The sequence below is a fragment of the Ursus americanus genome, chromosome 28, assembly GCF_024610735.1.
Source record: "Ursus americanus isolate L20-20 chromosome 28, mUrsAme1.1.p, whole genome shotgun sequence".
Lineage (NCBI taxonomy): Eukaryota > Metazoa > Chordata > Mammalia > Carnivora > Ursidae > Ursus > Ursus americanus.
In genome coordinates, this window is record NC_142154.1 from 4,279,183 (window position 1) to 4,303,695 (window position 24,513).

The window sequence follows — 24,513 nt, forward strand, 5'->3', positions numbered from 1 at the left end:
CACCAAGGCATTGAGGGTACAGCGATGAGCAAAAGGTAGTGGCTACCGTGACCTCACAGAGCATAATCAAATCCAGCATTGGCCGAGTGAGGAAAGATGATGAGGATTTAAACATGTGGTAAGTGCTCTGAAGGAACCTGGCACTGAATAATTAGCATGAGGGGTCAGGGAAAGCGTCCTCAAAGTGCCATGTGACTAATGAGAAATGGGCCGGGCCCAGGAGGCAGAGAGGAGTGTTCAGAGCAGAGATGGAAGATAACAGTTTCTCTGAGTCTTGAAATGTCAAGAGCTGAACCTTGGAAGCATCATGCTAAGAGGAGCCGGTCACAACAGGCCACACACTGGGTGCGCTTCCGTTTACTATGAAATGTGTAGAACCAGCAGATCGCTGGAGCCAGAAGGCGCCCCAGTGGGGGACTCAAGAGGGCTGGGAGCGACGGCCAACGACTCTGAGGTGCCTTCTGGGGGAGGATGGAAACGTTCTCCAGTGGACTGGGGTGATGGCCGCACAACTGTGAATACCCGGACAACCACGGCAGACTTGACATGAGAGCACGCGAATCGTACCTCCCCGTTGTCAGAGGGACCAGCACGCTCTCACCTCTCCATGTTCTTGAAGATATTGCATTTGTCATCTCGGGTCGTCAGCTGGAAGGCCAAGGCTGCGTGATGGCTCTCCAGCACCGCAGTGTCGTTATACAAAATGGCCAGCTCGCTGCCAGCGTTGCACAGGAATGAGTTGGTCCTGCCGGGGTGGTCCACGTCGTGGATGGTGGCTGCGATGAGGGCAGCGACCTCGTCAACCGGATCTAAAGTTTGCTGCAAATGGGAGATCTTTTTAAAACGGAGGCATGGGCCTGAAAGCAGGGAAGGCTGCTGTAGAGTTTTCTTGCTGCCCTATTACTTTAAGGGAAAAACATCCCAAATTTCTGAGAAAAGCATATTGTTGAACAAATCCTGCTTCCCTGCCTCCACTGAGAAACAGCTGCATGCTCATGCTTGTTCCTTAGGGAACATTATCCGATTCTCGGTCTCACGCCAGTTAAGGACTTACCCAAACACGCGGTGTTCTCAACGGACAGGAGTCTCCTCCTCAGCCGGTGTGGCTCTAGGCCCAGCCCAGAGAGTCTGAGCTACAGACTTGGACCAGCATAAACCAGTATTACTGACAGAAATAAGTTACAACGTGCATCACTTACCTTAACGGGGTTGGTCTAGTGTCCCCCCCCCCCATCTTTGTCAGGTTGATGTCAGGGTTTTGTGAGTTTGGTAAAATAATCTGGAAGTTCTCCACCATTTCCAAGTCTCTGAAAAGGTTAATGTAACTTGGAAAAATCCCTCAAGGGGCTGAAGAACTCACTGACCGTCTGAGTCAGGAGCCAGATTATGAAGAATCTCATTGACAGGTTAAGAACTATGTCCATGGGACGCCTGGGTGGCTCAGATGCTTGAGTGTCTGCCTTTGGCTCAGGTCATGATCTCTAGGTCCTGGGGTCAAGCCCTGCGTCGGACTCCCTGCTTGGCGGGGGTCTCCCTCTTCCTGCCGTTCCACCTGCTTGTGCTCTTTCTCTCAAATGAATTAAAAAAAAAAATCTTAACTATTTATTTCCATAGTACTGACCTCTTGGTGTCCTACTTCTAGTAGGTGATGTAAAACATTTCGTCTTAAGGCTTTTAAGTTAGTACAGAAGTGTCTGGCACCTTCTTTCTGCATTTCTTGATTAGTATGGCTAGAATTTAATACTCTTGGTTATTTCAAAGAACCACTTTGGATTATCATTGTGGTCTCCTCATTCTGTAGGTCTTAATTTTAGAAACCAACACAATGAGAAATCTATTATTTTAAACATTTTCTCAGTTGGAGCAGCTAATACTTTTTTGAGATTAGAGAGAGCGGGGGTGGAGCAGAGGGAGAAGTAGAATCCCTGCTGAGCAGGGAGCCCCATGTGGGGCTCCATCCCAGGACCCTGAGATCATGACCTAAGCCAAAGGCAGATGCTTAATCAATTTGCCACCCAGGCACCCCATGGCCGACGTTTTTAAATTTAGTTATTAAATTCTAGTTTTGTCCTGTGAAGGTTAGAAAATGTACCTATGAAATTCTGACGCTTATCATGTCATTGTGTCCTAAAAACTCATTTTCGGAAATATGCTATGGACACTTGAAAAGAAGGTGCATATCTAAATTTATTTAAATTGAAATTCAGTAGTTTTAACTTTAAATTGGTGAATTGTGTATGAATTATAAATGCTGTTTAAGTTTGCTAAGTATATATTTGCATTTATCCATAGAGTAGTTCAAAAACAATTATAGCAAAAACTGGGCTATCTCTACTGATCTCTATTGACACAGACACCCCCCCCATATTTGTTTTCGTACTTTATAAAACAGTCCTCTCTCTGTACTTTTTAAAGATTTTATTTATTTGACAGAGATAGAGACAGCCAGCAAGAGAGGGAACACAAGCAGGGGGAGTGGGAGAGGAAGAAGCAGGCTCACAGCAGAGGAGCCTCATGTGGGGCTCGATCCCATAACGCCGGGATCACGCCCTGAGCCGAAGGCAGACGCTTAACCGCTGTGCCACCCAGGCACCCCCGTCTCTCTGCACTCTTAATTCTGCCTGTAGTCTTGCTCATGATCTTTCTTTAAAATACTAGAGGGAGCAGCGAAAGGACACGCAAAAGACCCAGCAAGTCAAGTCTGACCTCTGGGGTGAGGACTTCACTGCCGCTCCCTATGTCCCTGTGCTGGGTGTTACCCTTCACGTTGTTCTCTCCCCCACACTAGTCCCCAGTCTCAGAGGATGAAACAAGACCGGCAGGCATGTGCCCTTGCTCTGCCCAACCGCCATGGCCCTGTGGGGCTGTCCCCAGGTGCCAGGACACCAGGTGATGACCCAGCTCTGTTCTTAGATACAAAACCCGTGGGTGGATCCTTCTACTCTCGAGTTCTTCTGAAAGTGAAATGGCGATGCCCCAGGAACTCCCTGGACCTGGCAACCCCAGGTGGGAGCAGTATTGGGCAAGGATGAAGTTGGCCTCAAACCCTGCTGACACTGAGGAATGGGGGCGCCTAAGGGCTGCTGTTCTGGGGGTTTCACTCTGACCCTAGAGACAAGTCATAGCCAACTAACTGTTCTGGCTGGTTTTCTCCACGGGGGCCAGTCTGTTCCATACACTCCCATGGAAGGGCAGGGCTCATGTCATGAATTCACCTATCAAATCCGCAGCCTCCGGCCTGACTTCCCACGCGGCTATGCCTTCCCCGGGGCCAGGTGGCACACAGGTGTGGACCCCCGAGCGTCCCCCCCACAGAGAACCGCAGTGCGGGCTGAGGTGGCTGCCTGGCCCGCTGCTCCTGCCCGCTAAGCATGGAGCACACATGCAGCTCACCTTTATCCTCTCTTTGCAGAGAAAGTAGGCAGTGGCATGAAGCACGTCGGCAGAGTGTGTCGAGTTGTGGTAGGGGTTAGAAGAGTGGTAATTGGCTTCAATAATCTGTAACCACGATCTTAGCGTTGTCTCGGAGCAGTTCAAGAATTCACAGATTCCGAAGCGAGCAAACATTTTGAGACCAAGATAAATCAAAGGCCTACAGAGAAAAACATGCACGGCCTTAAAACAAAGAAACAGACCAAGTGTTGGGAGCCCGGAATAGGTTGAGACCCACCCAGCAACGTGGAGCCAGTCTTCAGAGAGCGTGCGGGGCGGCATCGCTCCTTCTCCCAGCAGCCACCGCCAACCGCGGCTGGAGCCTAGTGCCAGCTCCCCGTCCGTGTTCCCCCCAGGCTGGGGTGAGGTGTGCTCGCCACCCCCCCCCTTCGGACTCCTCCTCGCACCACTAGCTTCCTCAACATCAATGTGATGCCAGGCTTGAACCCTATCCTCACCTCTGCACTTGCTGGACCCACGTTATTGGCCAGATGTCCCGTCTAGAAGCAAATAACACTTTTTGAAGGTGGCCTCTGAGCCAGACACGGTCACCTGTCCTGTAATGGTCTCAATAATTTGGAGGTGGGTGCCGCAGCATGAGGTGGTTTCCCCTGAGAAGGTGACCAATGGGCCACCAAGTCAGGCCCTTCCTTGAGAAGTTACCTTGATTCAGCATCTGGCCTTCAGCTTGGAAGGTCAGGGAATGAGGCAGTATCCTCAGGTCAGCAGCCTCACAGGGTTTGAACTGACCTGCCTTGGCTGATTCCCATGAATGCAATGTCCCTAGCCTGTAAGCCAGATGCTCGAAGATTCACTTGCTCTAGGAGTATCCTTTCTACCGTCCTTGCCCATGTGAGGTACATGGAAACAGAATATACCAGAAGGCTGACTCCTGGTGAGCACGATTGAAGGGCAAGGCTGTCTTGGGGACAGACTGGAAGGAAATCTGAAGAGTTAGTTATCCCATGGGCCAACGGAGCACACCTTTCCTGCCGCTGCCCTCTGGGCCTGGCGCTGAGGGCCGCACCACCTAAAAGGGCAGCCTTCCCTGTGGCCAACTGCTCTTTCCCAGCAAGGTACAAATCAGACGGTAAAATCCCAGTCCCACCCCCCACTCTCTGCGAGCACACCCAGATCAGGATGACTGGAGTTTTGGGTGTCCCCAGGCCCGTCACCAACACAGCAACCGAGATCTGCTGACAGCTCTTAGCAGTGTCAGCAGGGTTTGAGGCCAAGTTCATCCTTGCCTGTTTGTGTATTTCTAACTTTTAGTTCTAGCCTCTGAGTGGGACTCTGTGCTGCTGGCTCAACATATCACCTCGTACAGAAGAAACCAATATCCATATTTTACAGAGAAACCTGTGCCACTTGGAGAGGGTAAGTCACTTGCTCAACTTCCCATGTGCCCTGAGCCTGCTGTCTCTGTAGGAGTCATGACCCAGCCGCCCTCCCTGTAGGCCCAGGCTGTCAGGGGCACCTGCTGCCCAGCTCCTCTTTCCAGAGCTTCCCTCCCTGACCACAGAGGCCCTCAGGGCCGAGCTGAGTGTCTGCCGGGCTCCACGTGGACTCACCTTTTATGAGTGGCAGCCTCCAGTTCAAAAATATTAAAGTCCCAGTACTCCTCGTTTTCCATGGCCCGAGCTATCCGCGGGGGGACGTCGTGAAGGGAGATGGGGGTGATTACACTGCTGGGCACCTGCTGAAGAGCTGCAAAGGGAGGTGGTTTGGAGAACAACGGTAATAGGCTTTATAGTATTTGCTGCTTTGGGGGTCAGCTGCTTTGTTTCTGCAGTTTTTAGGACATACCAAGAAACTTGTTACTGATGAGAAAAATTAACTGAAAACTTGACTGCAAAAGTCTGTTTTCATCATTTCAGTGTCACTATATTAACAGTGCCAAAAAATTAAAAAGTTAAAACTTACTTTTTGTTGAAAGAACATACTCATTCCCAGATAGTCTTCGCAAACCATCCTGATAAAAATCAAGGAAACAAGAAAAAGAAAAGTCATAACCATTCTTTACTTCTGGAAAACACTGGGCCGGTCAGTCCCCGAGGAGAGCTGAGGGCAGCCTCTCCACTAAGGCACCCCACAGCTCCCCTGTGGGGACTGGACTCAGTTACCTGACGCCGAGAAAACTGGCTAAGCTCAGGGGCTGCCCCAGCGAGGTGAGCTTGCTCGAGGCCCCAAAGCCAGCATTTCTGGGGGCCCTCAGCACTGCTTTGGTGTCTCAGGGACAACTAACCGCTGCCCTCAAGCCTCCCCTGCCATTTCCTTGCCACCATGGACATCAGCTTCCCCCTGGCTGCCCCTCAGGGTGAGAGCCCTCCCAGACCACTGTACGAGCCCCTAGCAGCCGCTCCCTCCCACCTTTCTTCTCTTCCCCCCTCACCCCATGACACGATCCCACTCCCTCCCCCCCCCAGCATTTTCATCCCTCACCTACAGGCTGGAGGCGCCTATGCCTCAAATAGGCAAGACCATGGTTAGACATTACCGTCCCTGGGAACCACTCTACCCTGCAGCTTACTGCCTAAAACCTTATTTTTAAGAAGTAAAGTGAGCTTCAGAAAGCAGGCACTGGGAGGAGAGGGGAGTCTTTGTTTTGGGGGTTTTTGTTTTTTTGGTGCTGGTGAGGAGGTGAATTTTCTGACCAAGAGGGGACAGCAACAGAATGATATGTTTCCCACAAAGCTGTTCTTCCCTGTGAGACCACTCTGCTAGATGGGCTGGAGGCCTCCGGAACCCCTGAGAGCCCATGGTACGAAGCCACCAAATCTGCACAGGATGTTCTGGAAGGAAACCGTGCCCCATCGAACACGTAGTCTTTGTTTTATCGTTTGGTATGAAACATTTCATATATATATTTTTTTCTGCCCTAGTTTTCAAAATCTTTAAAATAATTAAGTTTTACTTAAATTCCTCATGGGACCCCTAAGCAAAAGTGGAGAGCCCAGCCCAGCAGACGTCTAGAATATGCTCCTCCCTTCTCTGCTTTGAGCTGAGGTCTCCCCGGGCAGCAGGCAACAGGTGGGTGACAGCTCTGGCCAGAGAGCAGTGGGGCCCGGGTGATGGCGGGGTTTAGGCCTCGGCGGAGCCCTACACACACACAGCTCTGTGTAGGCCAGCCCGTAAACAACCCCTGGGAACACAGACAAGAACAGGAAGGCTCCAGCCAGCAGCCGGGTCAAACATACTTACAGACATTAAGCCCCCAACGAGGTCATTGGCGTGAGGATCGTCATCCTTAGCACCAAACTGTGGTGAATATAATTCAGTGGTTCTTAGAATTTCCAGCACACGGTCTAAGGCTTCTGTCACAGGCATGGGGCTGCTTTCCTGGGCAGCATTGATAATGTTGATCACCTACCACATGGAAAGAAGACGTGAGTTTTGTAACCTTACAGACAGTGGGAGAGCAATCCAGAGGGGCATGCTGGCCACATGCTCAAGGCTAACTTAAGACTAGCCTCAGAGTTCATGTCCCACCCTCTCTCTTTACAGAAGGCCACTCCCTACAACCAGGACAGCATTCTTATCCTTGCAGGCCTGCTTCCTCTCACTAGAAACACTCGACCCTGAGAACAAGGGACTTCCATGCGGGCTTGGTGGAGACCACCCACAAATGCTCCACCTTGGTGATGGGCGCCTCGATCGTCATGGAATGTATCCGGGCCATGGAGGAGTGTCGTCTCTGGCTGCCAACTGTGGAGAGACCACATGACGCACAGATCAGGGTATGCGTGGCCCCAGGCACCCGTTGACAGCTGAGGGCTTCGGGCCCTCCCTGGCTCCCCCAACCGCCCCCAGGCCTCCGTGGGCCCAGCTGCATGATGAAGGGGGCAGGACCGGAACTGCGTGTCCAGAACGGCTGCCACCCCATCCCAACAAGCCTGGGATTCTGGCACCAACTGTGCTTCCTTCAGTCCTAGGCACTAGGATGCACGTGCCCCCACAGACTGAACTTCTGATGTCACAGGCCAGAGAAAAACAGAGGAAACAATCTAGCAAGTCAAGGCCAAACAGTTAGCCTCTTTCTGCGTTTATAACAATAAGGCTTTTAGTATTCAGCTTGCCGCTATCCAGGAGCAAAAATGTTCTGGAAGACAACGCCACACAGGCTCTTTGTTTCATACATGGCAGGAGCAATAAACACAATTCCCCATTAACTGGAACACAGGAGTTTTTGGTTAAATCTCTCAAGGCACCTTTTGGTGCTCTCCACGGTGATGCTTCATCTACACCGATGAGGTAAACACCTCACATGAGACAGGCAGCAACTCTTGGGCTCTGTCTGAAGTTTGTTCATGTTCTGGTGCTCCCGTCAAGATACGGTTCCTTTGGGGTAAAGTGAAGGCTGGGCAGTGTACAGGCAGGGAAAAACATACACATAGAGTTCTGTGTGTCTTCCTGAAAGCCCCACTGTCAGGCCAAATGCTGTTTACCACAGACCTTAAGGGACCACAGACTGTTCCACAGCCTGATACGTCAGCCTTGGTTCACCAAACTGAGGTCTAAGGAGAAGCACGGGGCAAGATTAACCAACTCAGGGGCTCTTAAGTGCTTTAAATTTTAGGGATCCACAACACTCCCTACATCTAATTTTGGTGACCAGCATATGGTTGCCAACTTTCTACTCCATCCAGTAAGGTCATTAAACAAAAAATAAAAGCCACTGTTTTCTGTACGGTGACTAATATAACAAAATAAAAATTATTAAAAAACCACTGTTTTATCACTACATCATAAAAGGACCTGATCTCATTTAAAAATATCAATAAATAAAGTAAGAAGAACTATAGGGCATAAAGGCTGCCCTGACTGTGTACACAAAGTCCAAAGGAATCTATAAACACTACTCTGACAACAGACGGGCAAGTTTATCAAGGTTACCGAGTATGAGGCCAGTACATACAAGTCAATTCTAGTTCTATAAACTAGCAACAATTAGAAATTGAAATAAAAAACCCATTATGAAAGCATCAAAACCCACCAATATTTAGGAATATATGTAAGGAAAGAAAACGCTGCTGAGAGAAAATATAAGCCCCTGAAGGGAGACACAGAAAGCATCCATGGTTTGAAAGATCCAGCATCACTGAGATTTCCATTTTCCTTAAACTGATCTATAGATTCGAGACACTCCCAGATAGATACAACCCCTGGAGGCAGTGTGTGCGTAAGCTAACGAGCTGATGCTGTCGAATGGAAATGCAGAGGACGTAGAAGAGCCAAGACAAGTGTGAAGAACAACCACTTCAGACTAGAGATACGAAGGTTTACTGGAGAGGCGCAGCGATCGATGGTGCTATCGGTGCACGTGCAGACCGACAGAACAAGGAAAACCGAAGAGTCCAGAAAATGACCACATACTTACAGTGACCTGATTACAATAATGGTGCAGCTGTAAAAGATGGGCCAACTGGATTTCCATGTGGGGGGAAAATTCATCCTTGATCCCTACCCTCACCAGATATAAAAATTAATTTGAAATGAATCAGAGACCTAAGGAAAAGGATAAAGCTTCTATAGGAAAACATGGGAGAATATCTTCATGACCTTGGGCTAGAGAAAGATTTCTTGAATAGGACACAAAAAAGCACCAGCTAGAATAGAAAACACTGATAAAATGAGCTTTATTAAAATTAAGAACTCCCAGGGGCACCTGGGTGGCTCAGTTGGTTAAGCATCTGCTTTTGAGGCTCGGGTCATGGTCCCAAGGTCCTGGGATTGAGCCCACGTCGGGCTCCTAGCTCAGTGGGGAGCCTGCTTCTCCCTCTCACCCCTGCTCGTGCTCTCACTCTCTCAAATAAATAAAATTGTAAGTGAAATAAGTAAAGCAGAGAAAGACAACTATCATATGGTTTCACTCATTTATGGAGCATAAGGAATAGGAAGATCGGTAGGAGAAGGAAGAGAAGAATGAAGGGGGGTAAACAGAAGGGGAGATGAACCACGAGAGACTATGGGAAAAAAACCGAGGGTTTTAGAGGAGGGGCTGGGGGATGGGCTAGCCTGGTGATGGGTATTAAGGAGGGCACGTATTGCATGGAGCACTGGGTGTTACACGCAAACAATGAATCATGGACACTACATCAAAAACTAGTGATGTACTGTATGGTGACTAACGTAATAAAAAATACGTACATAAAAAAGAAAACAATTAACTCCTGCTCACATTAAAGACCATCAAGAGTGAAAAGGCAAACCCCAGACTAACAAAATATATTTGTGATGCATGTAATCCAACAGAGGATCCATATCTAGAATATATAAAGGATTCCTACAAACCAGTGAGATAAACAACCTGATTATAAAAACAGGCAAGATATCTGAACAAGAGAAGGCCCAAACGGTCAGTAAACATATGAAAGGGGTACTCCACCTCCTTCATTATCAGGAAAATTAAAATTAAAACCATATCCACCAGAATGGCTGAAATTTGAAATGCCAAGATAACCAAGTGTGGGAGGTCACAGAGCAACGGGACCACCCACACATCAGCAGTGGGCAGGAACGTGGGACACCACCTCGTGGAGAGACATCTGCAGCTGCCCAGAGCCCAGAAACTCCACTTCTAGGTAGGACAGGAACACACAGGAACATTCATGCGGCCTTATCCTTAACAGCCCCAAAGTGGGACGAGACCACAGATGCCCACGAATGAGAACGGACCAACGGCGGGACGCCCCTCCAGCGGAGCACTGCAGTGCACTAGAAAGGACGAGGTCCTGCCACGCCCAACCACACGGAGGGGTCTCAAGAACACTGAGGGAAAGAAGCCAGACGCCAGGCACGCAGGCCCTACGATCCCATCTCTTTGAAGCACAAGGAGAGGCCAGACAAGCTTACAGTGCTGGAAATCTAAGGACTGCCTCGGTGTGGTACAAGGTGTGCGTACGCGTGTGTCTTCTGTATCTGATTTAGGTGTTCTTACACGAGTGTATGGAACTGTCAAAACTGACAGAACTGAACACTTAATATCTGAATTTCACTGTGTGTAAATTATAATTCAGTTAAAAAGAGTAGTGATTAAAAACCAGAAAAATGGGGAGCCTTGGTGGCTCTGTCGGTTGGGCGGCCCACTCTTGATTTTGGCTCAGGTCATGATCTCAGGGTCCTGGGATCGAGCCCTGAGCTGGGCTCTGTGCTCAGCTGAGGAGTCTGCTTGTGGATTCTTTCTCTCCTTCTCCCTCTGCCACCCCCCTGCCCCAGCTCCCTCCCTCTCTCTCAAATAATCTTTAAAAAAAAATAACCCAAAATATTAAAGAACAATGTTCACCTCTTAAAAATACAGAAACGGACCAAGTTGGCCTAAGGATGAATATTAGAGTGTGGGAGGAAGACCATTGTGGGCAGGGGTGACCCTGTCCCTGCCCACCCTCTGCTGTAGGACCGTGGGGGTGCATGAGTGAGGCCCACGGTGAAGACAGTGGTGGCAGCTACCACCCCCCCTTGACAGGCACCCTCATCTAACCCTCACATAGCCCTCCTTGGGCAGCATAACTGTCCCCATCTCACGGTGAGGAAATGGAAGCACAGAAATTTACCCCAAGGTTGCACTCAAAGTAGATGACGCTGGGACTGGAGTCAAGGTCACTCCGAGGCCAAAGCCCATGCTCTGGCCAGTGACACCACACCACTCCCCTGGCAGCACGGTGGGGCCTGTGTAATCTTTCCAGTGTTTTCTGAGCCTCACGACAAAGCTGAGGGCACTGGATCTCCGCTGTATCATCTGAGTTGCTATTGCCCTGGAAAGTTGTGGCTTTTTATCTAGTACCAACCAACTCCACAAGCTTCCCCATTCATCTCTGGGTCAAAGAAAGCACACAGCTAGCAGCAATATTTGCCTCCACACTATATTAGTAATTTTCATTACATTTTAAAAACTACTAGATCATTCATGCCACATATCTACGTAATCTTAAAGAACTATATTCCAATTAAAACTTCAATAATATTTGCTTAATAAGAGTCTTTCACATGCCCAAATGCAGCTCACCTACCCACCAAAAGATAAGTTTCCATGGCAAACTGCAACCCACCACGGAATATATGAAGAATTTCCAAATGCATTATGCATTACCCATACAGTTACAGCAGATAAACTGACATCCTCTGTTAACGGTTTAGAAAAAAGACTACAGGATAGATAGTAAATGTATATGTTTCTCTTTATTCCCTAACTCCATCAAAAAGCTGAGAATGGAGCCCATTGGCAGGAGTCGGGAGACGGGGGAAATGAACACAGGTTGCTAGAGGATTACCTCCCGTCCTGAACTGGAGGGGGGCTGACCAAGAGAGGAGACTGGGGACGGATGTCAGGTATTCACGTGTTCAACATTTTCTTCTCTTGTCTTTGTCACCTACCTTCACTTGATCGAGAAGCAAGAGTTCTGACATCTAGCGAGCTTTTCCTTCTGTCTTTATGTTTGCCTGACTGATTATCTGTGGAAACAATTAAACTATAAATCACCTTTTCAAAAGGATTTCAACAACATATTAGGAAAATTACAGGTCTAAACTTTTTCAATAACAAAATTTAGGATTTAGGACACCAATTAAGAAGCCACAAAAATCAACAGAGTGCCCAGAGATGAAGACTTTGACCAATGAGGTTTTAAGTGGGGGGAGGGGGTGACTTTCTCAAAATGTCCCATCTGGTACAGTCATAGACAAGTGCTTTACAGCTTCCAGATTACATAATTACAGAGTCCTGTGATGTAATGTATAAAACTAGAAGACATAAACTCGGGAAAAAATTTCCTATTACACTTCTATATAATCGAGTAAAATGGTGAAAAAATTTTGATTCTCACCCATCCTTGCCCCAAAGGGAAAAACAAAAATTTTTTACACTACATGCTTTAAATGTCCCAGGGAAGAATGTACCTCTCTTTTCGAGCGTAATATAGGGAACACTAGTTTGGGGTCTACTTCAAATGACAGTTTACCTTTCTCCCCGCTGCCCCCACTTCCTGTGAGTGGCACCACTGCTCGAGGCTCCCAAGAGGGGCTGTCTTTGACTCCTCTCTCTCCCTGACCCCGTGCCAATTCATGACAAGGCAGAGCTGACCTTCCTTCCAGTCCCCGCCTCTGTGCACCTGCTGGGAGCTATAGATGGTCCTGAGCCTCTCCAACCCATCCCCATTCCACAGACGAGGAAACTGGGGGCTGCCCTGCTGATGAGCAAACTCCGAGCTGGCGCTCTGGCTGAGCCTTCCACCTGCAGGCTGCCTCTGCTCCGCCTTCTCCCGGCTTCCTCACCTGGAGTCCTGCTCAGCACGAGGATCTGAATGGGGGGCCCTGGTATCCCTCCCCCCATCAAGAAGCTGCTTCACTGGGTATTCACTACATTCTCTTCTACATGGGCACCAACAGTGAACTTGTCAAGTCACCTGTCACCTCCTTGTTGCTACATCTGAAGGATACAGTTTTCTTACCTGACTTGACTGTGGTACTAGACACACTGACCAGTCTTTCGGGAAACTCCTGGTTTTCCATCTGTCCCTTTACTCTTCCTTCCTAATTTCCCTCTTCCTCAGCCCCCCTCTTCATGGTGCCTTTTCTCCTTGATCCCAAGGTCTGTCCTTAGCCCTTCTCGTCTTCCCAGACAACACGTCTCCTTGGGAGATCTCATTTCTTCTTGCAGCTTTAACCAGCTGCTGTGTTGCTGTCTCATCCCAGGCTTCTCCTGAGAGCCAGACTCCTATCTCAGCCACCAGCCACCTCCTGTCGGACACCCCTAGGCACTTCCAGCGCACTCATCATCTTCCCCCAGATCCACTGAAGTTGGAAACAAGTCATACCCTTCTCCCTTCCTCTCCCTCAACCGTTTAGCTAAATCTACAGATTTTATCTCCTAAATATGTCTTCAATCTAGTCCTGCTCTGTCCTAGCTCAGACACTCGTCATCCTCCTCTGGATTATAATGACAGCCTCCCTCACTGGTCCCACGGTCCCCAACCCTGTCCCCTCCATCCCATTCTCTGGGCAGCCAACTGATCCTCCTAAAACAAGTCTGACCAGGTCGCTCCCCCAATCAGACATTTCAATGGCCCATCGTTATTTTTAGGATTCGACTTAAACTCCCCAGTGTGGCATCAGAGTCCTGGGATATCTGGACCTCCTCTCTCCAGCCACCACCAACTATTTGTGATATGCTAGTTCACCTCACAACCTTCTACGCCTTGGTACCAACCCCTCACTTCCACTTGGGAATGTACCCCTCCCACGCCGCCTCCTTCACCTGGTTAATGCTCTGTCCTCTTTGAAGAAGCAATGAAGATGCAGTTTGGGCACCATAACCTTTGGGAATGTTCCCCTAACACCTCCCTGCACCCCCCAACATTACCAGTAGCCAGCTACTTTTCTGTCCACCTTCCTCACCAGCTATGGAGGATGTGAGGGCAGAAACAGCATTCCTTTCTTCTTCCTGGGGGACCAGCACTGCCTCGCATGCAAGAGACACTTGACAGACACCTGCACATCCCCGTGCACGGATGAAAGTACCGCAGCTCACACCGCTCTGCTTCCGTGCCTCCGAAACAGAATAACTGACTGGCAGTCAGAGACAGGCCAGGCTGCTTGTCGCGGCCTGCCTCTCGTCTCACCGGCTGTGTTGCCACACCCGCCGTATTCTCTCCGGATGCTCACTCCCTCAAATTGGAACACCCGCCTCCCCTCCAGCCAGACACAGACCCTGGCCTTCCTCTGAGCTCCATGGAGTTTGCATCCACACAGCCACCTGGTGAGACAGCTCTGAACATTCTAGGTTGCTCCTGCATGCTTCTCCCTTGTAGCCACTCCACAGACATTCACCGGGCACCGCCCCTGTGCTGGGCCAGGCATTAGGGATACAAAGACAAATAACGTATGGTCCAGGTCCACAATCAGGCTGTGCTGGAGGGAAGAAAAGGCAGGTGAACTAGGAGGTATAGTAACAGCTTTGAAGGGCAGAAGGAGTCCCGAGGAGAAAAGGCAGGTTCTCCTCTGGGAAAGGGGCAGAGAGCAGATGAGTCAGGTTTTGTAGATGTAGCCAAGAAGAGGAGGCAGCATTTCCAGGAGGAGGAAGCCGCTTGTGCCTACAGATGGAAAACACATTGTGCGCGCCAAGAACCAGGCTATGGCAAAAGTGGAAGGAGAGAAGCCGGCTTTCATTTGTACTGAATGTTTCAAAGCTACGTTATCGCTACATAAACACTCCACCTTCCTGTTCCCAACAGCCCCACTGAGGTCCCTGCTCCCCGTCGGAGTCCGACAGCGCTGTGTAGACCAAGCTCTGCTGGGATGCTGCTCCTGGGGGGGGGTGGGCGGCCGGCTTCAGAGGCTGACTCAGGGACCACTGCGGGATGAATGCGGGGTCCACACTCAGCCAGACCGCAAGCACTGAAGGCGCACGAGTGCAGGCCCTCATACCTAGTGAGTGCACCCAAGTATGGAGTGCTCTGAGGCACCTGGCCCGTTAACGGACAGAAGGCTACATAGGCCTCCAAAGACCAGGGCGTGGGCTCAGCCCCACCTGCGACTTCAGCTCTCTGCTCTCAGTTTCCCATTCCATAAAACACGATCCTTCCACACGGCCCCATCACTTTAGCAGTAAATCCAGGGAACCGTGGAGAAGCAGTGAGGGTGGCAGGCATTCAGCCGCGTGTCCAAACAGCAGCCGCCTCCGTTCCTACAGCAACGCCGAGCTCTGGCAGGATGAGCTCCATTTTGGAGATGGGGAAGCTGAGAACTGGGTGTCTGGCAGGACTTGCCGGGAACACAGCAGACTTTCAGAGAACTTTCTGGGACCCTCTCAACAGTTCAAGCATTTGTGGAATGCTTGCTCTGCCCTGGGACCACCCACCTCCCAAAAGCCAGCTGCCGGTCAGCCCACATTCTCCTGGCCTCTACCTCCTCCGCCTGAGAAAGCTTGCCTGCTCCAGGTGCAGAGCACCTGCTCCAAGGCCCGCCCGCGGTAGAGGGGGCCTGCATCCCCAGGCCCGACCCTGGCAGCATGCGAGAGTACCTGTAAGAGATGCTGAAGCCCCATGCCACGCTGCCCGGCCTGCCACCTATCACGCTACTGAGGAGGCCTTTCCTGCTCCTCGCCTCATCCTCTGCACTACCCCGCCCCCTACTCACGACACATGGAGAGCAGGTTTCTCACCAGCTGAGACACATGCTGCCTGGCACGTGTGACTGTGCACGGACTCCTGGTTGCACGAACGACTTCCACACCCTGCTGGCTACACATCTCCTGTCTGCTACTGCTGGGCTCCCACCCACAGAGCTCACTCTTCTTGCCTCCCTCCCCTCCTCTCATCAGGAGTGCTGCCCCAAGGCCCTGGCCTCTCCGTATGCCACCGGACATCTCCATGGGGCCATTTCAGGCACCCCATATGGACCAAGTTCAAATCTAAACTCGCTGAACTCTCCCTGCACAAACCCGCTCTTTCTCCTGCACTTACTCATTCATGTCATGTAGTGGCCAAGCTAGAAACCCTAGTGCCATTCTCAAATGTTTTCCCTTCATCCCTCATACTGAGCTGCTTTCCGGTACTGATTATACTGAACTATCTCCAAATCCAGTCTCCTTGCCTTTTTTTCTCTACACCATCACCATGACTGTCTTCCCTGGAAGAGGCCCCTTTTCATTTACCTATTTAAGGAAAGACTCCCTGGCCCTCCTCTGCTTACAGAATGAAATCCAAGCTGGCCTGACCCAGCCTTGCCTGTCTCAATGGCTTTGTGTGTGCTGCTCGTCCCTCCAGGAACGCTCTTCCTGTCCTTGGGCTGACCCCTCCCTCTGTCCAGACACGGGCTCAACCGCCACGTCATCATTGCTGGGAAGTGCCTCTCAATTCACCCCCACCGTGGTACGAAGTACAGTCTATTCAAATTATTGCTCCCTTCCATCTGACCGTGAACTCCCTGTTCATCTCTGTGTGCCCAACGCCAGGCTCGATCCAGACTACCTCCAGGTTTACAGACTGGAAGGCTGCCACATGTAGTGTCCTTGCTGAGACACAGTATCACGTGAAAACAACACCCAGGCCAGGAAAAAGGGGCCATGTGCTGGGAATGGATTACTTTCCTGGACACCCAAATTCTGAACCCCCCTTTCCCATGACTCCCACTACAGAAGGGGGAAGGCAAGAGACTCCCCTACTCCATTCTGTGTCAGCAGCAGAGGAGCAAGTGACCTAGGCCAGCCAAATGAGTGTTTCCATTGGAGTCTGGATGACGGCTAGCAGGGCAGGGAAGCAGGCGTGTGAGGGAACCACTCTCCCATGGCGGCGGCAACACGGCGCCAGGACGGCAGCAGAGCCTCAGCGGCCCCGCCACGCTGCTCTGACGGCAGGCCTTCCACAGCTTCCAGTCGTTCCTGCTCTTCTTCTCAGACTTAAGCTTTTTTGTCCACTTGTGAGCCAACCCATTTCCTTCCAGTAACTCCTTCTCTGCTTCAGAAGTGCTTGTGCTGTGTGTAACCAAGGGAACTGGCTGGTCCATGGCCTATGACAGTGTACTGACTTCCCAAGGCAAGACATTCGGCAGTCTTTGGACATCATGGTGGGTATGCCGCTGGGGACGGGAGGGAGAGCTGACAGCCAGCCAGCTCATTGGAGGGCGATGGGGAAGACTCCGAAGTGGGCACTGATCAAGTGATGTGCAAACGGCCCAGCACGAATGCGGTCGGGAAGTCCCTTGTCTAACACTGAGGACTGTGTCACCGACTCCGCCTTCCAGTCCCTGCTCTGCTGTTTCCTGCCTGCCCAACACTGCGGCGGCACTGAACCCTTCTGACCCTCAGTTTCTTTCTCTGTAATAATGGTGTGTTAATAACAGCCATGCCTACTTCACAGGGCTCTTCCCAAAGAAGAAAAAAAAAATCCGAGGAAAGGCACCCCGTGACCTTGCAGTGTTTAAAGGTCACTGTCTGTCAGAGGCCTACATTCGTGGCCTCCATCCTGATCCTTCCAGCCCTGCAGCTTGGCTTCTGCCCTCACCGCCCTCCTGACCCTGCACTTTTACAGGTCATAAGTGTGTTCTTGGCTGCAAAAGCCAGGGTCCCTCTCCGCCTCGGGCTCTGTACTCCACTCCCTCTAGTCTCTGTGTGGTCGGCTGTGACCACAATCCACGCTTCCCCTTTCTCCCCTCCCGACTCCAGCAACACACTCCAGGTTCCCGCTCCCTCTCTGAGCCCAGTGCCCATGGGTCTCGGAGAACTGGCTCCCCTGCTCCTGTCCTGCCATCTCTTCCTCGGTAACCTCGAAGTCTGCGCTCCCCGTACCCGCCCCGGGCTCTACCTTGTCACTTCCATACAGCGAATGCTTCGCTGGCCAGCAACTTTACATCTCTAGTCCCCATCTCTTTGCAGAACACAGCAACAAGGGCGCCAGTACGCAACAGAAATTGGTAGAACGAGCAAAGAGATGAGTGAACACACAAACCTGGGACCTCACGAGGAACACTTTCCACATCCATCTTGCCCAGGCCTAGGGCCATGCCCTCCATCCCCAGACCTACAAACCGCCTCTCCGACGTCGGACTGACTCCTTCCTGCCTTCCTCTCTCTGGTCCCACCACCATCCATGCGGCCGCTCCTCTTTTCCCTGTCATCAGCTTCTTATGCGTTGGCCATTGCTTTCTCTCCTCTAGCCTGTGGCACTATTGGTATCCTGTCCCGGGTCCCTCCTTCAACATTATCTCCGCTCCATACTTGTTCTAAGAGGTTCTCAGAGCTCAGATGTCATCACACTACTCCCCTGCTCAAAAGTCCTCAGACCCCCACTGCCTACAGATGAAAATCTTAATCTCCTACCTGGCATCCAGGGATCCTTCACAATTCCCACTCCCCTTTCCACACTGACCAATCAAAATTTAATCCTGCTCTTTCTCAAACATGCCCTGACCCTTCCCTCTTCTAGGACTGCTTTTATTTCCAGGATACTTTTCCTTCTATACCCCTCTCCTTATTCGAGTCTACCTCCCCTCGCTGGGACTTTCCCCCTCCTCTGGGTCACCATGGCACCACTAGCCCCTTCCCACCCACTACTCATCACTTCTTATCATTGCTCTGTCCCCTGATTAGCGACAGGTCTCTCTCCTTTCCAGGTGAAAGCCCTGCCTGCCCCTGGAGTGAGCTGCCCCAGGTGTGCTTCACAGCTGTGGGCCGCCCATTGGGATTCCAGTGTCGGCTCCACTGTGTCCTGGACAGACTATCCTCGGGCAAATTATTTAGCCCTATTTTCCTTACCTGTAAAAAGGGAACTTCATCCACAAAATATCTACCCCAATGGTTCATTGCAAGGCTTTAATTAAATAAGCTGTAATTTAAGCTCTTAGGGAGTTCTGTGCACAGTAAATGCTCAGAAAAACACATGGGACACATTCCTGGAATGAACGAATGAATGTTCTGCTACTGCAGAAAGCACGTCCCCAACAGCTGAGGGATGGAGCTCGTACAGACAAGCTGGGCAGCCCGAGCACCGCGTGGGCACGACAGCTGCTGGAAAACGGCCTCGGGCGCGGAGCTGCAGGAGCGCGGCACCGTCACAGCCCGGCCCCGCGCCGGTGACAGCCGCAGGACAAAGGCGGCTGCTGAGGCCCTGGCACATGCTTGAGGGAAACAGGCAATTCCAGGCCAGGGAGAAACACGTGAGGCAACACAGACACGGGGATGAGTGGGTGGTGTCCAAGGCATGACAGGGGACAGATACAAGGTGAGCCAAGTCTGATGGGGTCCAGCTACCTCCCCATCAGCTGGAGGAGACTACTGACAGGAGGTGAAGATGTCCCTGCCCGAGTGCTGTCTATAGTCCGACACCCAACAGTGTTGCTTCATAAAGCACAGGTGAGGCCACCAAGTCACTATTCACTCAACACCTCTTCACATTAGTTCCTGCGTCTGAGGTGACCAAGTCTCTCCCCACAGGCTGAGACCCACCCCAGGACACCTGTCAGAATGCCCACAAGTGCCCAGGCCCTTCGGCTCATAAACCAGCCTGGGGAGTTAGGCAGAGACACACGGCCGCGGTGCTAGGAAGATACAGTGCCCCCCGTGCACGAGGCGAGCTCGGCAGAGTAAGGGTCTGGTTTTGTTTTTTTCACAAGCCCTAAGACCCCTAAGAATGAACGTGGAGCACCATACCTGTATGCGTGTCAGACTGAACACATTCAATTTTCTCAGCCTAAAAATGAATGTAACAGCCATTAGTTCTGATTGTCTAGTCCCGCGAACGGGGGAATCTTGCTGGGCACCCCTGGGGTCCCGAGGGCTCCCCTTACATACCTTATTGCTGCCATTGCACACTCTGATAATGGACACATAGTGTCTAATTTTTCTGCAAGTAGAAAACAAGGCATTATTTCTCTTCTGGCTCTCTAGTCTGATGGGTATGCAGCTAATTTTTATTATGAAAGAGCATCTCTCTTTCACGATCCACAAAATGCTCTGAGGGGAGCATTTCTATTGTCTGCGGCCAAGGCCACCAACAAACAGGTGAGAGTCCACAGCATCCTCTGGTGTCTGTGCAGAGAAGAAGTGGACTCTTCAATAAAAACAACACAATTCTTCCAAGTCTTCACAACATACACGGAAAAATACCAGTGTTTTAAACAATGGACTGCATGTTAACCAACCAAAAGCCTTCAATTTCTTACATGTTGTCAGTGTCACAGCCCTCTGTATGGGCGTTCCTCTGGTTCCAGCGAACACCGTGCTCCCAGCCACTCGGGGCGGCGCCACAGGCCACGCCGAGCTCGCCAGCAGGGGGTCTACAACCAAATACGGCTGACCGGACTCCTCACTTACTTACTGGGCCTTCCACTTTCCCAATTTTTCTCCTGGATCGTCAGATCCCTCTACTAATTGCAAAAAAATTTGGAGAAGACCAGAAAAAGGCAAAGATCAGAACAGAGAGCCCACACAGACCTGCCTCCCCGAGGCAAGTGCCAACGGGCAGCAAAGCTGGGCGCCCAAGCAAGGGAGCCCTGCAGTCAGCGCGGCGGCCCGTGGGCCAGAAACCTGCCGCCTCAGGCCTCAGTTTCCTCATCTGTAAAATGGAGATGATCGCAGGCTCATGACGCAGTGCGTGCTTAGGAGGGCACGAAGTGTCGTCTACCAGGCACCGAGAGCCTGCCCACGGAGGGACGGGCTCGAGAAACAGCGGCAGCTGCTGTTACCACCACGGCCACATCAGCTCCTGGTCTTTTTTTTCCCTTCGTTTTCAGGCTAGAGATCATACACTAGATATGATTTTACAGTTTGATTTTTATGTTTATCTTTAGCATTTCCCCTTACCACTTAATTTTCTATGATCGTCATTTCTAATGGTTGCATATTTCATTGCTGGGCGTCCTACAATTCACATGCATAATTTCCCACTGTTCGTATTATTTAAGATAGATTCTGAGACAAACTATATGAAATTTTTAGGCTCCTGATATATAATACTTCGCAATCTGTAGTCACAGCTGTTTTATAGGAAGGTTGCTATAAATGGTAGTATTTTAAATACCTTTATCTACTTTGATAGGTCTATGCAGAAATAATAGATAGGCTTTCAAATTAGATAAAAATCTTTTAAAGATAGGGAGTCCACCAGTTAGTGTTCTTACCACACAGCTTAATAACGTGACATTCTAATAGAAATACTTTAGTTTCTCTTGTGTCCATGCAGCTGAAGCAGGACCGTCTAGAGCCTGATGGCTCTGGGTCACAAGCTGGGGGGTCGGGCTATAGCCATGAGGATGCTGTACCCCTGGAAGATCGTTCTTTGGTGACACCCGACCTTGTGACAAGTCTTTCTTTTAAATTTCTGCATGCACTTCTTAGCTTACTGAAGTATTCAGAGCAAATTTTGCAATAAGCCAAACATGGCATGTTGACTGGAGTACCTGGTTTTTCTACTTACCCTCCCTGTCCAATGACAGGTATTATCTTCACATTTTGTTGCACATTATCTCCGTTTTTCTTTTTGGTGTGGTAGATTCCTTGCCACTCCTAGAAATGGAACGTAAGTATCATTATACTGTGCGTTCAAGACATAAACCCAAGAACATCTTCCACTTCAGGTTCTGATTCCTTTACCATGGCTAAAGGAGTTAGGATAAAAAATTATCCCAACCCCAAACACAATTTTGGGTATCTGACCATCTCCCCCAAGTCCATCTCCTCCTGGGTCGCCAATAAATGCCAGCTTGCCATGGTATGAATGGTCACAGGTTTTCAGGGGCTGCCTGCTGGCAAAAGAGGGCCTGGGCCCACGAGTGAAGAACGCTCCCCGGCTGCAACTTTCAGGCTCCTCGAACTCTCCCAGCTCCCGCCCGTAGTGGAGGAGGGGCGTGGCCTCTCCCCCTGCATCTGGGAGGGGGGCAGAGAGGGGCCACCTCTGCTGCCACTACCACCTTCTGGGACGTGTGAGGTGGAAGAGCAGCACAGCCAGGTCCAGGCTCAGGTAGAGGAAATCGGTGAGACCTTAAAAGCCAAGGCCACAGCTACAGCAGCCATGCTCTCACGATCAGACAGAATATGCACGGATCCTTGTAGAGTGAAACCGCAGCCTGGGAGAGGAGGTGTGTGCTAGCCGTGACCACAGTGAGAACAGGGGCTGTGGGACACACCCCTACTCTTGGGGCGGTGCGGAGGAGCCTGGGATGGAGCTGGGTTTTGTCACCACTAAAAACATTCTGAATTCTTCCAAGAGTCACCAACATGCTTAAGCTAGAAACAGTCCTAAAATCCACTGTAGGACACTCAACTCTTAGGATGTTCCCTAACCTTCCTGACCTTCTAGATCCCTTAGAACCTGGCACTGACCCAGTCAGGAAGCAGACTACCACAGCAGCCTTGGTGGCCTAGCTCAAATCTCCTGTCCCAACCTTTACAGGGGGTCTGTTCTGAGATCTTCCATGCCTACAGCCTGGCAACCTGCATGCAAATGCCAACAGGAGAATCTCCTCTTCGGGCTCCTCTGAGAAAGTGGAATCAGCAGAAGCCAGGACATTCTGACAGAAGCGAAGGATGGTTCCTGACGCTCCCCAGTGTACTTCTGAAAACCGTGTGCCAAGGAAGGACTGAAGTTAAGAGACAGCCTGAGAGGCCAGCTCTGTGCTTACTGGCCCCGGAGCAGAAGGGAGGTGAGGGTCTTACGCACTACAGCTCTGAGGGGAGGCTGGCCTGTGCCAGGCAAGGGCTAAACAGGGGTCCCGAGGCAGGAAGCACCTGCCTTCCGTGTCCACAGCCCTGGTGTCTGCCGCAGGAGGCTTCGGCAGACAGGTGCAAGACTTACTGCTGAAGCTCTCAAGAGAAATACGGGAAACTGATTGTGGTGATGTTTGCAAAACTCTGTGAATAGACCAAACACCAGTGAATTGTAGACTTTAAATGGGTGAATTGTACAGTATGTGAATTCTCAATGATTCTCAATAGAGAATAATTCTCTCAATAGAGTGGTTATATAAAAGAGAGGGAGAAAAATGGGAGACCAATTCAATCCATCAATCAATCAGCACTTTAAAATATATCTGCAGGATTTTCTCCTCTAATCCTTCCTGAATAGACGTGAGCAGCTGCCAGATCCCAAGAAGAGGAATAAGAAGCCAGTTCAGCCAGAGCTAAACGGTCCAGCTCAGGCGCAGGGCACCTGGGCCAGTGCCCCTGCTCGGAGAGCAGCTTTGCCTGTGAGTTCTCCAGTCACAGAAACAACAAATATTTACTTATCACAGATCATATTTCTTATCAAAAATATTGACCTGTCATAAATACACGAGCTTTAGTTCTTGAGAATAACACAGTACCACCTTAGAATGCGATTAGGAAGAGGACATCTGGCAACGCACAGAAAGTCTTAACGAAGTTTGACACCGGGCAAACATTCAGTAAATGGCCTGTTTCCAGCCCAGGTGGCTTTGCACAGGCCTCCCCGGGCCGGGCTCCCCTCAGAACTGTACTAACACACCCCGCTTCTGTTCTGGAGCAGGCTAAGCCCCGAGCTGGGCTTCTCTGACTGCTGAGACAGCCCCCCTGGGCGCCCCGTCATCCGGCTGCTCTGGCTCCAGGGCTTGCACAGTGCCTGCACGCGGTCGACAGTCAAGGGACACTGGGGCTTTTGTTCCCCGAATGGAAAAGTTAGGCCAAGTCAGAGTGTAGCATCCCTGTAGTCACGCCAAGGGATGTGAACTCTACGCTGGGGGAGCGGCGTGATCAGACTAACCACTTGAGAGTGTCGAGTGCTCTGACTGGAGTTGGAGGTCCCGGGACAAAGGGCCCTGACTGGATCCAGCCACCACAGTCCAGGGGTGGGAAGGAGGCCCCGCACAAGGTCAAGCCCAGGCAGCAGACACTCAAATTCAGGGGTTGAACAGATGTCATGGCTTAGTGACAGACTGGACGCTGAAAGGTAGAGAGGAAGCGAAACCATTCCAGGAACGGCAGTCTGGCCAAGTGTGAGGCCGGCCAACAAGCAGAGACGGCAGATGCTGGAGAGGATGGATTTTTTTTGTTAATGGGGATGGGAGAAAAATCGCTGTTAGACAAGGTGATTTCGAGATGACGGCAGGAAGCTGCACGACACCTTGGAGGGCCGCCGGGGCTAGAAGCGGGGAGGAGTGGGCCATCTATGCAGAGCAGCAAAGGTGCCTCATCAAACAGGGAGCTTTCTGAGGAACACAGCAGGGATGAAGAACCCTGGCAAACCCGGAGGAAACGTGAAGAAGAGTCGGGAGAAGAGGAGAGCCTGTGAGGGAGGAAAGCAGAGGAACCCTGGGAGCTCCAAGTTTCTAAAAGCCAGAGGGCTCTGCAGCCAAACGTCATGATTACAGGCCCGCATCGAGCAGCCAACATTCACTCAGCGCCTACGAGACACAGTTTCTAAGGGAAGAGCCCTGGAAGGCTCAGGTACGTGAAGACAGCGTGGGTTCTAGAGCCCTGCTAGAGAAGTCTTGGGGATGAAGAAAGGGACAGAATCGGGAAGGATATACTCGGGGATGCAAAGAAGCATACGAGTGTGGAGGCTGAAAATCAAGGTCACCTAATGGTAGTGACGTTACCCCAGGAGGGAGGAGCCACTGGCTGAGAACAACAGGTGGGGG

The 24,513-nt window shown here is 50.8% G+C and overlaps 1 protein-coding gene across 2 annotated transcripts in view; it reads right to left on the bottom strand.

The window, feature by feature from the left end:
- Positions 1 to 24,513, bottom strand: part of PDE8A (phosphodiesterase 8A) — a 155,956-nt gene that overhangs the window by 29,358 nt on the left and 102,085 nt on the right. The window contains exons 9-18 of one of the 2 annotated variants that reach the window (XM_045813095.2): positions 21,336 to 21,424; positions 19,712 to 19,763; positions 19,571 to 19,610; positions 11,803 to 11,880; positions 7,067 to 7,137; positions 6,634 to 6,798; positions 5,356 to 5,404; positions 5,004 to 5,139; positions 3,394 to 3,592; positions 602 to 819 (exon numbers count right to left, since the gene is read on the bottom strand). In XM_045813095.2, the coding sequence (XP_045669051.1) occupies positions 602 to 819; positions 3,394 to 3,592; positions 5,004 to 5,139; positions 5,356 to 5,404; positions 6,634 to 6,798; positions 7,067 to 7,137; positions 11,803 to 11,880; positions 19,571 to 19,610; positions 19,712 to 19,763; positions 21,336 to 21,424 (1,097 nt within the window). The remainder of the gene's footprint in view (positions 1 to 601; positions 820 to 3,393; positions 3,593 to 5,003; positions 5,140 to 5,355; positions 5,405 to 6,633; positions 6,799 to 7,066; positions 7,138 to 11,802; positions 11,881 to 19,570; positions 19,611 to 19,711; positions 19,764 to 21,335; positions 21,425 to 24,513) is intronic. The other variant, XM_087856606.1, reaches the window with a different exon arrangement.